At 43.2% G+C, this 13,809-nt stretch overlaps 1 protein-coding gene across 5 annotated transcripts in view; it reads right to left on the reverse strand.

Annotated features, from left to right (window-relative positions):
• FAR2 (fatty acyl-CoA reductase 2) overlaps nt 1–13,809 on the reverse strand; it is a 212,307-nt gene that overhangs the window by 52,553 nt on the left and 145,945 nt on the right. For all 5 annotated transcript variants that reach the window (XM_073315155.1, XM_073315174.1, XM_073315146.1 and 2 more), the window contains 2 exons: nt 7,845–8,022; nt 6,446–6,490 (listed from right to left, as the gene is read on the reverse strand). In XM_073315155.1, coding sequence (XP_073171256.1) covers nt 6,446–6,490; nt 7,845–8,022 — 223 coding nt within the window. The remainder of the gene's footprint in view (nt 1–6,445; nt 6,491–7,844; nt 8,023–13,809) is intronic.

A 13,809-nucleotide genomic window follows, 5' to 3' on the forward strand; every position in this document is an offset into this window, starting at 1 on the left:
ACTCCCGAATCTCACACTTGATCAACATGGCAGAACCAAAATATATTGGGTTCCCCTTGTACTATATAAGACAAAGGACCTGTTTGTGCGATAATAGTTGCTGGAAGCCACATACTGGTTCCCCGATAATCATGCGCCAACACTATTAGACCCACTTGTAGCTGACAAGGGGCACCGGTCCCTCTCACCATAGCTTGACTTATTGGACAAATTCTGACTTGTAGGAGTACATTTGGCTTTAATAAGTCCAAGTGTGACCTGAGATTTCTGCCCATAAACAGCATTTCAGGTGTTTGGTTTGTCATGGAACATACTGTATTTCTATATGCTAGCAGGAAGCATGCCAGCTTCTGCTGTAATGACCCCTTCTCATCTGCCATGGATCTCAGGGCTTGCTTAAACTCCTGTACAAACCTTTCAACTAAGCCCTTTGTGGATGGGTGGTGTGGCATTAAGGTGAAATGCCTAATACCATTTTTCTTCATGAGCTGCCGAAACTCTTCTGAGCAATACTGAGGACTGTTGTCACTCACAGCTTGTTCTGGCAGTCCAGTTCTTGCAAATAAACTTCCAAGTTTTTCTATTGTCTGTGCAGCTGTGGTAGTTTTCATGCAAAAAAACTTCTGGCCATTTGGAATGGGCACCCCCCACTACTAGATACATCATTCCCAAAAATGGTCCGGCAAAGTCAATATGCAGACATTGCCAGGGAGCTTATGGCCATTCCCAGGGGCAATGATGCTGGTTTAGGCATGTGTTGTATCTGTTGGGTGTCAAAACATTCCTTAGCAAGCTGCTCTATTTGTTGTTCAATGACTGGCCACCATACAAAACTTTTGGCAAGCGCCTTCTTTTTTACTATCTCTAGGTGACCTACAAGGAGCTCTTCTAAGACTCTTGTGCACAGTTTACTAGGTATAACAACATGAATTCCACAGGACACATCCTTAATGTATGGTAAGCTCACCCCCAATTAGGGCGGTTAGCATATTTTCAGCCCTTCAGAGTGGCTTCATAAGCCTGAGCTCACATGGGATCCCTCCTGGTTTCTTGCTTGGTCAAACTTCAAATCAACGGGGTGATCTCAAACTGAAACAAGCTGACAAATTCAACAGATTCTGTCTCGATTACAGGTCACCCTTCAACTAGAAAGTGCACATGGAAGAGCCTGTCTGCATTTGCATGCGCTTCTGTTCTTTTGAATTCTGTGTCAAAGATGTGACCCGCTAAGAAGAGAGCCCATTGTTGCATATGTGCTGCATTTGCTATAGAAACTCACTTCCTCAGACGAAGGATTGCTACTAGGGGCTGGTGGTCTGTGACAAGGCTGAATTTCCTCCCATATAGATATTGGCTTAATTTCTTCACGCCCAATATCAGATTTTAAGTCTCCTTGTCCATTGTGCCGTTACCTTCTGCCATGGCAAGCAATCTGGAGGCAAAAGCTATGGGGGTCTGTCACTGCCATCTGGCATGGTGTAGGATATAGATGCCTCAATTCCCTATGAGGAAGAATCACGTTAACTTGATAGGTAAGGATGGGTTAAAGTGTGTAACTACACTGTCTGATGTGACCAATGGATTTGCTTTGAGAAAAGCTTTTTGACACTCATGTGACCATACCCACTTTTATTTAGCCTGCAGTAAACAGTTCAATGGATGCAATACTGCGGCTATATTTGGTAAAAATTGGCTATAGTAGTTGATAAATCCTAGAAATATCTAAATTATGACACATCCTTTGGTGGTGGAGCTTCCAGGATGGCTTTAATCTTCTCCTGAGATTTGTGCAGGCCTTTTGCACCAATAACATGCCCACAAAAAACTACTGAGTCCTTGAAAATTTCACATTTTATGTAAGTGGCTCATAAGTCATATTCTTCTAGAGATTTAATACCCGTTTCAGGGTTTCCAGATGTTCTTCATCACTTCCACCGGTCACAATAATGTCATCCATATAACACCGTGTTCTCAGAGAACCTTGGAAAACTGGGTCCGTTGCCTATTACCATATAGCAGGAGCTGCCGCAATACTAGACACTAGCTTGTTGTACTGCCACAGACCCTTTTGTGTGTGGATTGTGAGAGATGACTTAGATTATTCCTCAACTTTCATTTGTAAGTAGGTCTATGACAAATCAATATTGTTGAATTGTTGCCCTCCCGCCAGCGTAGCAAAAATGTCTTCAATCCGATGCAGAGGGTATCTGTCAATGTTTAGTACATGGCTTATGGTGACTTTAAAAGCACCACATTTCCTTACTGCTTTTTGCAACTGGAACCCCAGGAATTCCCCCCTCCCCGAGGTCACTTTTTGAGAGCATGCCCCATCTTTCCAGACATTCCAATTCATGCAGATACTGTAAGAGACAGGTTGAGCTTTGTGAAGCTTGGGCTGTGCCTTCTCAATTAGGATTATTTTAGCCTTTGTGTGTTTTAGAGTTCCTATGCCCTCCTTGAATACTCCTGATGCCTGACAAAATACCGCTTCCAGCTGTTGTTCAATTGTTTTAGTGGGTTCTGCTGAAAGTGACTGCAATATCTTTATAGATTTCCAATCCAGAGGAATCTTACGTAACCATTCATGGCCTCACAGGGCTGGGTCCCCCCTTCTCAATCACATGCAAGTCTAATAAACATTGCTTATTGTTATACTCCACATTCGCTTGCATCACTCCACTTGGCACTATCTTTTTTCCCATAGATGTTTTTAGCAACACTGGTGTCTCCCTCAATTTGGTATTTTTAAAAGTTTTCTCATATTTTGAACGTGACCTAACAGATGCTGCAAAGCCTGCATCCAATTTCATTCTCAGTATTTTTCCTGCCACCTGGGGTGTCAACTAGATTGCTGACTTGCCCTTTTTGCTCACACTCTATATATCCGGGCTGGATACTCCACTTTCTCAGTCAGTGTTACTGTTGCTTCTGTGTATAGAGTGTACACTGATACTGCTTTTTCTGTACCCTGATTTGGTCTCTTTCTTATTTCTCTTAGTGCGACAATATGCTTCTGCAATATGCATCTTTAAATTGTCAATCAGAAGGCACGTGGAGCCCTTTTGTACACTAATAACATGTCTGTCTGCTGAGTGTACCAGCTCTTGCTTTGGATCACAGAGAGTGTATGCATTCCTACTTCAGTTTTAGCTCAGCATGCAATTCTATTGCATCCGTTGCTGCAGTTTTCATTGCTACTCCAATTTCTACTGTACATTTAAAGGTAGATTTTCCTCAGTTAAGAGCCTTTTTTGTACGCTTCCATTAAGAACTCCACACACAAATCTGTCTCTCAAGGCCTTGTTAAGACCATCCTTAAAAAGACAGTGTTTTGATAATCTTCTTAACTCTGTCCCAAAGGAGGAAATAGATTCACCTTCAGGTTGATTCCGCTTATGAAACCCAAACCCATGGGCAGCATGTGAACCGCTGGCTGGAGGAGGCTAGTACATAGCCCTGCCCCTTACACCTGAGGCCGGCCCCGCCCCTTCCCCGCCCCCAGAACCCAGAGCCCACCATGGCCGCTGGCCCCCTCCCCAGGCTGGCTAGTGCCTGCAGCCCCCCGCAGTCCCGGAGCGCTGGGAGGGAGAGCGCATGGTGCCGCTCCACACTCCCCAGCCCCGGAACGCCAGGAAGGTGGGCGGCATGGCCCCAGCCCCTGGAGCCCAGTGGCACCACTGAAATGGGGCCCTGGAGGTGGAGTATGGCTGGGACCACAGCTGGCTGTCTGGGGAGGCACAGCCTCCCCCAGCCTCCCCTACCTGCTGCCCATACCCAAACCTTTCAGCCATAATGAGGGGCTTGGGCGCCAAGTGCTCTTGAACAATTTGCATTCTCTTTTTAAAAGTTTTGCTTGCTGGCTTCTCTGGGATGATCTAACTGCACACTGCACTGTATGTTTTTCCGCCCAGCACTCTTAGTAATGGCACGTTTTTCTGAGGGAATCTTGTTTACTTCAAAAGGCTGGGGGACTGCACAAAAATGAGGATGTGAGTTAAACAGAAATTAAAGGGTGAAATGCCTGCAAGCTGCATGGAGACTATTTAAAAACACCGTAATAGAGGCTCAAATTAAATGTACACCTCCCATCAAAAACAAAAAAACATTAAGGGAACCAAAAAATACCACCATGACTCAACAGCAGAATGAAAGAGGTGGTTAGAGGCACAAAGGCATCGTTTAAAAATTGGAAGTAAAATCTTTCTGCGGAAAACAGAAAGGAGAACAAATGCTGGCAAGTCACATATAAAAGTGTAATTAAAGCATGCCAAGAAAGAATTTGAAAAACAACTAGATAAAGACACAAAAGTGAACAACTATTTTTTTTAAAGTACATCAGAAGCAGGAAGCCTGCCAAACAGTCAGTGGAGCCACTGGACCATCAAAATACTTAAGGAGCACTCAAATAAGACAAGCTGTTGTGGAGAAGCTAAATGAATTATTTGTATCAGTTTTCACTGCAGAGGATGTGGCGGAAATCCCCATGCCTGAGCCCTTTTTTTAGGTGGAAAACCTGAAGAACTTCCCCAGACTGAGGTGTCAGTAGAGGAAATTTTGGAACAAACTGATAATTAAACAGTAATAAATCACCAGACCTGATGGTATTCACCCAAGAGTTCTGAAGGAACTAAATATGAAATTGCAGAACTCCTAACTATAATATGTAATCTAACACTGAAGTCAGCCTCTTTACCAGATGACTAGAGGGTAGCTCATGTAATGCTGATTTTTAAAAAAGGCTCCAGAGGCGATTATAGGCTGGTAAGCCTAACTTCAGTACCGAAGAAATTGGCTGAAACTATAGTAAGTTACAGAATTATCAGACACATAAATGAACATGATTTGTGGGAGATGAGTTAACACAGCTTTTGTAAAGGGAAATTATGCCTCGCCAATCTATTGTGGACAAGGGAGATCCAGTGGATATACTGTACTTTGACTTTCAGAAAGCTTTTGACGAGGTCCCTCACCAAAGTCAATTAAGCAAACTAAGCAGTCATGGAACAAGAGAGAAGGGCCTCTCATGGATCAATAACTGTTTAAAAGATAGGAAACAAAGGTCAGGAATAAATGGTCAGTTTTCACAATGGAGAGAGGTAAATAGCTGGGTCCTCCAAGGAACTGTACTGGGACCTGTGCTGTTCAGCATATTCATAAATGTCTTGGAAAAGGGGGTGAGAAGTGAGACGACAAAATTTGCAGACGATACAAAGTTACTCAATATAGTTAAGTCCAAAGCTCACTGAGAAGAGCTACAAAGGGATCTCACTAAACTGGGTGACGGGACAACAAAAAGGCAGATGAAATTCAATATTGATAAGTGCGAAGTAATGCACACTGGAAAAATAAATTTCAACTACACATACAAAGTGATGGGGTCTAAATTAGCTGTTACCTTTCAAGAAGGAGATATTGGAGTCATTGTGGATAGCTCTCTGAAAACATCTGCTCAGTGTGCAGTGGCAGGCAAAAAAGCTAAAAGAACATTAGGAACCATTAGGAAAGGGATAGATAATAAATCAGAAAATATTATAATGCCACTATATAAATTAATGGTATGCCTGCACCTTGAATACTGCATATAGTTCTGGTTGCCCCATCACAAAAAAGGTATGTTAGAATTGGAAAAGGTACAGAAGAGGGCAACAAAAATGATTAGGGGTATGGAACGGCTTCTATATGTGGAGAGATTATATGTTACTTCTTTTTTTTTTGATTGGCACCCAGCAAGCAGGGGCTTAGCTTGATTTTTGGCTTATTGTGAAAGTCGGGATGCTTATTTACCATGTGAAAGTCGGCAACTGTGCCTACCATCAGGGGTGTGCCTTTTGCTAGCCCCACGAAAATTGCCCAAATATGGCCAATTTATAAGCCTCTGAAAATCCCAGTTCACACATGCTCAGTAGAGCTTTAGTACAAGCTGGCAGCTAGATTCTCCCAAGATTCTGTCTGCAATGAGCATGCTCCATACCCACACAGATCCTACATGCTGACCAGGATGAGCATTTGGCATCCCCAAAGAGCTTGGCATATGCTCCTTAATAGCTGCTACTGTTGTGCCAGGTACCAGAACTGAAAGCATGGAGACTATGCTCTCAATTCACCTTCTGCTGGTAGGAGGCCAGGATCCTGTGGAAAAACTAGTATGTGATCATGTAATTAAAGACTGTATCATAATGCATATGCACAAGAAGGGGGACAAAGTAAGCTTGTACAGGTAACATTAATTCTTCTATTTCCTAACTTTTCAGTACTTGACTATGCAACCTTAATTTTCTTTTAAGGTAGTTTTTTTGGATGCAGTATAAACAGACAACACTGTCAGGTGCTGTAGGCATATGCCGATAAAGATGTATGGTATGTGTCTGTATTATGAAATGCTATGGAATTATCTGCACACAAGTTTTCAGCAAAATATTTTTTTTTAACTAGTAACTATACGTACCGCAATAATAATTCCACTTGGTCCATTGAAGTTGTCAATCCAACCCTGCAAAAAAGGAAAGGTATTTTTTATTATTTCTTTCAACAATGTTTAGCTCATACAGGCTTCAAAAAGTATTACAGTGCTGTGGTATGGATGAAGCCACTTAATCAGACCACTGTTAAAACGGATGCCAATTTAGCTTGGACGACTGCCAGAGAGCAAAGATAGCACAAAATATTGATTTTAAATAAAGGATACATGGTAAACAGCCAATGTTGTCTGTATTTTACAATATAGTCAAATATAGTCAAATTTTGTTTTAAAGATCACCACATTAGGGTGATAATTTGACTGCATGAACCAGATCTGACTTTCCAAATGCCATGTAATCTTGGTGTTGATGCAATCACCCCTGGTTTATAATGATCAGTGTGGCACACCTGTCTAACGGTCAGATTGGAGGTAATTTATTTGATTTTCAAAGACAGTAAAGAACATCAGGACTCTTGAACAGCACTCTCTTGCAGTAAGGAAAATCACATCTTGTGGGAATGTTAATTATTGTTAATTATGTTAATCATTCCAATAATATTTCGAATGACATTATTATGCTCCACTCTGTCCTTCCAAGATGGATATTTTGGCTCAGATCCTAGGTGATGTCTGAGCTTTGCCTGGTCCCACTCAGGTACGGTAGACTATGTCAACTTTATGACCCAGGTGCAAGCCTAGGACATGTTGCACCTACTAATGCCAGTAGTAAATTTGGCCTAGAATATTTATTTCAATGTAGAAATGTAGCTGCCTTCAATTCCATGTGTGATACTCCTAATATTTGCAACACTCCCCATAAGTGTGCATATGGAGCATCTCAGCTTGGTGAGTTGTTGAATGTCATGTTATGTCATCCAAAAAACCCTCATAAATGGCCCTACCTGGCACACCTAGCAGACTGCCTTAGCATAAAGATCAGGATGGAGAGCCTGACCAGTCCTGTGAGCCCTAGGAGTGTTCCCCCAGCTCAATGCTGAGATATGCTGGCGTGGCAGTGTGTAGAAGCTCTCTGGATATAGGACTTCAGTCTCCAGTATTGCAAGTCCAGCATTTCCCACCAACAGTAAATCCAATTAATTTGTTTTTTATTTTAAATTGCCTTTTTCACCTTGCAAGTGTGAATCTTTCCTGGAGATGTCGAGCAAGTCTTGCAGTTCTGCACCAGACACTGCCTACTCCCATCTCCCACTGCCCTCCCTGGAGACCCTGAAGAACGAGAGTGCACTTCTAAGATGATCAGCAGGCATCTTTGTAACATGGTGTTGCCCCTTGGCAGTAAGGCTGGATGTAGAGCAGGAGCCTCAGCTGGATCTGGAGAGCAGATCTGGGAAATGGTTAAAAGAAGGAGTGTAATCAGGCTTACTGGGAAAGGCTCATGCCAGCTGGCTCCTACGATGGATGGCCTGATGATGGCAATGTTGAAGTGCTCTTTCTCTTGCTGGACCAGGTACTCTGCCAAGGCTTTGGTGTATGTATACGTGTTCGGCCAGTCCCCAATCAGTTTGGGTGTGATCTCTTGAATGATAGATTCATCCAGCCACCTAGTGGGACAAAGAAAAGAATTCTGTTGACATAAACCACACAGACAGATGAATGAAATGAGGAAGAAGTTACGCAAATTGGTCAGCATACTCAGCTGTCTATAGTTTCAAGACTCTTACCTGCAGTGGGGAAGTCAGCAACTAGAATACTTTTAGGCAAAAGAAAGAATAACTGGGAGCTTTGTTATTTACTACAATGGAGCCACCTAGTACAGATGTGCTGCACCAGCATAGTTTGCATCCGACAAAGTGGGTATTCACCCACGAAAGCTTATGCTCCAATACGTCTGTTAGTCTATAAGGTGCCACAGGACTCTTTGCTGCTTTTACAGCATTGTTTAGTGATGCATTAGCTAGCACAGTCCCCAGCTACGCATGCAAACTCTTGGTAAAATTCAATTCCACCAAAAGTTTAGCAGCATTATAAAAGTTTAAAATGTCAATTATTTTCTTCAATGATATTGAAATTGCATTTATTATGCAAATATCTGACATTATCACTGTGTTTGCATGCAGGGTCCCTTTCCAAATCTCCCCACCAGCTCCACCACCACAAAAAATAAAAATAAAAAATTCATGTGTTTGGTTCTGCTCTAGCCAAGCACAAAGGTTTGGCTCATTTTTTCTGAGAGGTAGTGTGGCTCAGTGGATAAGCTGAGCCTGCTATTTGAGAGACCTTGGCTGTACCAGAGGTGGCTTTGTAGAACCTCTGTTGTCCTCAATTTCTCCATCCGTTATAGGAGATGAATGATATTTGCTTTCCCCTCTGCCAAAAGATATTTTTATGGAGGTGAATGAATGCAAATGGCTGGCTCAGTAAATGTTGTGTGTTCCCTTCTATTGGCTGGTCCAGATAGGAGACTATTACTAAGACCAGATGAAGGAGTTACTAATCTGGCGCCTGGAGTCATTGCTGTTAAAATGGAGGCCCTGGGTTCAAACTGAGCTCTGGCAAACCAGCAACACTTTGCTCATCTGCCTGTGTTTTGGTTCAGAGAGGAAGGGAACTGGCTGTGTTTCTGAAGTCTACAGACAGGGCTGGCAATCTAGATAGGGTTCACAGAAGTCTGGTGCATAACTCCATAGAACCAAAAATAAAGTCCAATAACCTTTTATTAAGTTTTGGAGCTTTTTCTTTGTGCTGGACAGTAGAGCTCACTGGGGACATTCCAGTGATGCTCCACCACTTCCTTCTCTCCCCTATCTCTACATAAAATAAGGTCATAAGACTTGATATCTTAAAAATAGGCCACTTGGGGGCAGAAAATGGAAGGGTGCCTGTGCTATATCAGTGGCCTCCAATCTTTTTACACCCAAGATCAGTTTTTGAATCTAAGGGCAACCCAGGATCTACCCTGTCCCTTCCCCTACCCCAAAGCCCGGACCCGCTCACTCCATCCCCCCTTCTCTCTGTCGATCACTCTCCTCTACCCTCATTCACTTTCACCGGGCTGGGGCAGGGGTTTGATGTTCGGGAGGGAGTGCGGGCTCTGGGATGGGGCCAAGGGGTTCACAGTGTGGGAGGGGGCTCTGGGCTGAGCCTGGGGTAGGGGATTGGGGTACAGGACCTCCTGCTGGGCAGCACTTACCTCCGGTGGGTCCCGGTTGGTGGCGGGTGCAGCGAGGCTAAGGCAGGCTCCCTGTCAACCCCGGCCCCACACCACTCCTGCACGCTGCCCCTCTCTGCAAACACTGCCCCCACAGCTCTCCCAGCCAATGGGAACTGCGGGGGCAGTGTTTGCAGGCAGGAGCAGCGCACGGAGGGAGACCCATGCATCCTCCAGGGGCCAGAGGGCTGCGCTGGCCGCTTCTGGGAGTGGTGTGGGGCCGTGGTAGGCAGGCCGTTTGCCTTAGCTACAGCCACACTATGCTGGAGATCGTGATTGACTGGGAGATCCTCTAGGATCATCCTGTTGATCATGATCGACTGGTTGGTGACCACTGTGCTGTATCTTGAGAACCACTTCATCAAATGAGCTCAAATTTGCACCACAAATTCTGTCTCTGGACTAGCACAGTGATTTTCAACCAGTTCTGACAGGAGACAGTTAGGAATCTTCTGACAAAATGTTATTTTTTTCTAATTGGAAATAGCAGATTGGTGAAACCCAAAACTGTTTGCAGGAAAGGGTTGGTTTTTATTAATCTTGATTGTGAAAAAAAAGTTTTCAAATGGTCAAAACAAGACTTTTCAACATTTTTGAAACAAAAAGTTTCCTTTTCTGGTTCAAAATGACTTCATTTTGAAAGTATAGTTAATTCATACTAAATAAAGTGAAATTCTATAAAATCAAAACAGAACATTTCAACTGACTCCTGGAAAATTTCAGATCAGATTATTGGTTCATGAAAATTTTCAAGATTTCAACTTTTCATCCTAAATTGGGATGGGAGAAAATGTTGAAACCTCAAAAACTCTTGTGGGATAGGAAATAGTTTCCTGCCCTGTTCCAGTTCTGACCATTTATGTGGATTTCAGCGATGATATAAAATTCAGCTTTAAACAGAAACCCTGCCTACAGTCATAGCTATGGTCAGAATACTGCCTTTGCTTTCCCAGTGTAATTGAGCTACCATGGGAATAAGCCATCGGGGTACCAGGGCCAATTGTAATGCTGATTTACCAGATGGTGCAACTTGTCCATCTAATATATCTAGGGCCCTACCAAATTCACGGCCATGAAAAACACATCACAGACCACGAAATCTGGTCTCCTCCCCCCGTGAAATCTGGTCTTTCATGTGCTTTTACCTTATACTAAACATATTTCACCGGGGAGACCAGCGTTCCTCAAATTGGGGGAGTCTTGACCAAAAAGGGAGTTGCAGGGGGGTCACAAGGTTATTTTAGGGGGGGGGTCGCAGTATTGCCACTCTTACTTCTGTGCTGGGCGACTGCTGGCTAAGGGCCTGGCGCTGCAGGCAGCAGTGCAGAAGTAAGGGTGGCAATACCATACCAGGCCATCCTTACTTCTGCGCTGCTGCTGAAGGTGGCTCTGCCTTCAGAGCTGGGCTCCCAGCCAGCAGCCGCCGCTCTCCGGCTGCCCAGCTCTGGAGACAGCACTGTCACCAGCAGCAGTGCAGAAGTAAGGATAGCAGTACCGCAACCCCCCCTACAAAACCTTGTGACCCCCCCATCTCCTTTTTGGGTCCAATCCCTACAATTACAACACCATGAAATTTCAGATTTAAATACCTGAAATCATGAAATTTATGATTTTTAAAATCCCATGACCGCGAAATTGACCAAAATGGACCGTGAATTTGGTATGGCCCTAAATACATTCAAAGTGCCCAGCTAAAGTGCCCTGTCATAACTCCAGTATCTTGGGTGTGCCTCCATGCCGTTCTGAGCGATAGTTGAGAGGTTTGTGCCACAGACCATCACAAGTATCCCAACCTCCCAGGTCCTAGGATTAATCAGTGTTCCCATCATGGAAGCACCGAGCCGACAATTCAACAAGGCCTTACGCTGCCCTACATTTTCTGTGACCTACATTTGTGGTTTTGAAAGGCTAATTCATATAGTAACTGCTTTTGCTCACTGCTGTTGGTGCCTTACGAAATCAAAGAAAAATGCTCTGGTTAGCTGCCCACTGTCCCCCACTCCACCAAACAGACAGGTCATTTTCCCCTGAGAAAAAGTGACTTTCTGTATTAAGATTTTACACTTACCACAAATAAGATGGTCCCTTATGTAAATTAGAACTGACCTCCTTTTACATTTCCTATTATATTATAATCAGGGACAGTGTGCACCCTGCTTTGGTCCACACTTTATAGACTGTGTGGTGCTCCTTACCTCAGCGCACCCTCCAAAGCGGATTTCCCTCAGATTTAGATTAAGGCAAATCTTGCCTGATGTAGCAGATTATACGTTTCCTCTATTGGCCTGATGGTATTTAGTAGTGTGACTTTTGGTTTCCACAGATCAATCTTAAAGTTTCAGTTGCAGTTAAAGAAGCATCATATTTGAAATCAGGGAGATAGGAGGAGGACGAATGGAAAAAGAAACAGCTTGGAGCCTGACCAAGAATTCTAGCTGAGTAAATAATCATAAATACAAATTAAATCTGTCATCGAGAGGACCATTAAAGGATCTGTTATTTAGCTATGATTGTAGGGTCATGCCTTTTAATAGCTTTGTAAAAATTCTACTTTCCTATTTGGTCTAAGAAGCTTCTTTACACATTAGCCCTAAAAGTCCCCATTACACATCATAACCGCCAATTTCCTACAACTGTAGAAGAGTATATCTGAATGACCTTGTCATAAATATAAAGGGAAGGGTAAACCCCTTTAAAATCCCTCCTGGCCAGAGGAAAAATCCTCTCACCTGATAAGGGTTAAGAAGCTAAAGGTAACCTCGCTGGCACCTGACCAAAATGACCAATGAGGAGACAAGATACTTTCAAAAGCTGGGAGGAGGGAGAGAAACAAGGGGTCTGTGTCTGCCTATATGCTGCTTTTGCCGGGGATAGACCAGGAATGGAGTCTTAGAACTTGAGTAAGTAATCTAGCTAGGTATGTGTTAGATTATGATTTCTTTAAATGGCTGAGAAAAGAACTGTGCTGAATAGAATGACTATTCCTGTCTATGTGTCTTTTTTGTATCTTAAGGTTTTGCCTAGAGGGATTCTCTATGTTTTGAATCTAATTACCCTGTAAGGTATCTACCATCCTGATTTTACAGAGGTGATTCCTTTACTTCTATTAAAAGTCTTCTTGTAAGAAAACTGAATGCTTTTTTTTCATTGTTTTTTTCATTTTTTTTTCATTGTTTTCAGATCCAAGGGTTTGGGTCTGTGGTCACCTATGCAAATTGGTGAGGATTTTTACCAGTCCTTTCCCAGGAAGTGGGGTGCAAGGGTTGGGAGGATTTTGGGGGGAAAGACGTGTCCAAACTACATTTCCCAGTAAACCCAGTTAGAGTTTGGTGGTGGCAGTGGAGATCCAGGGACAAAGGATAAAATTAATTTATACCTTGGGGAAGTTTTAACCTAAGCTGGTGAAAGTAAGCTTAGGAGGTTTTCATGCAGGTCCCACATCTGTACCCTAGAGTTCAGAGTGGGGGAGGAACCTTGACAGACCTGTTCCAGTTTCTGCTGGCATTGGCTACTATGAACCTGAACAGCAGGTGAACAGCCAGGATTATAATGTATTGACAGCCTCAGACATATGGAACAAGAAAAATATCGATGCTTGTTCAGTTGAATGCTTTAAAATCAGTTTTCAAATAGACAGTTGATGTAGATATGAAGGGATGCTTTCACAGCTGGCTGGCCCAAAGTATAACTTGCTATTTCTTTCTCCTTTTTGCTGACAAAATCCATGTAACTATTTGGAACTATATGGGGTGGAGGAAGGGATTAAGGGGAAAACTGTGCAACCTGGAGCCAGTGGTAGAGGCATATTGTCAGAAATCCCTGCTGGTTTCAGAGGCTCATTGTGTCCTTTGCTCAAGTCTTTTTTCTGAGTCAGCACTTGCTGGTGACAGAAAAATGAACTCTGCAAGCTGGCAAACCCCTTTTTGTAAGTGGGGAAGGTGGGAGATTCTGATATCATTAAAAGACTTTTTAAATTATTCTGACTTCATATGCTGGCTGGGGAGAACTATACTCAAGACTCTGGGCTGCTAGACAAAAATTAAAGACAGAACAATATTTGACATTACTTTTTCCAGTTAGCACTCAGAGAGTGCAATCATTTATTTTGGCAACATGGGATTCAAGAGCAAAAGCCAAATTCTATTCTTCTCTCAGAGAAAAAGCCAGCAGATACTGCTTA

The sequence above is a fragment of the Lepidochelys kempii genome, chromosome 1 (genome assembly GCF_965140265.1).
Source record: "Lepidochelys kempii isolate rLepKem1 chromosome 1, rLepKem1.hap2, whole genome shotgun sequence".
Taxonomy (NCBI): Eukaryota; Metazoa; Chordata; order Testudines; family Cheloniidae; genus Lepidochelys; species Lepidochelys kempii.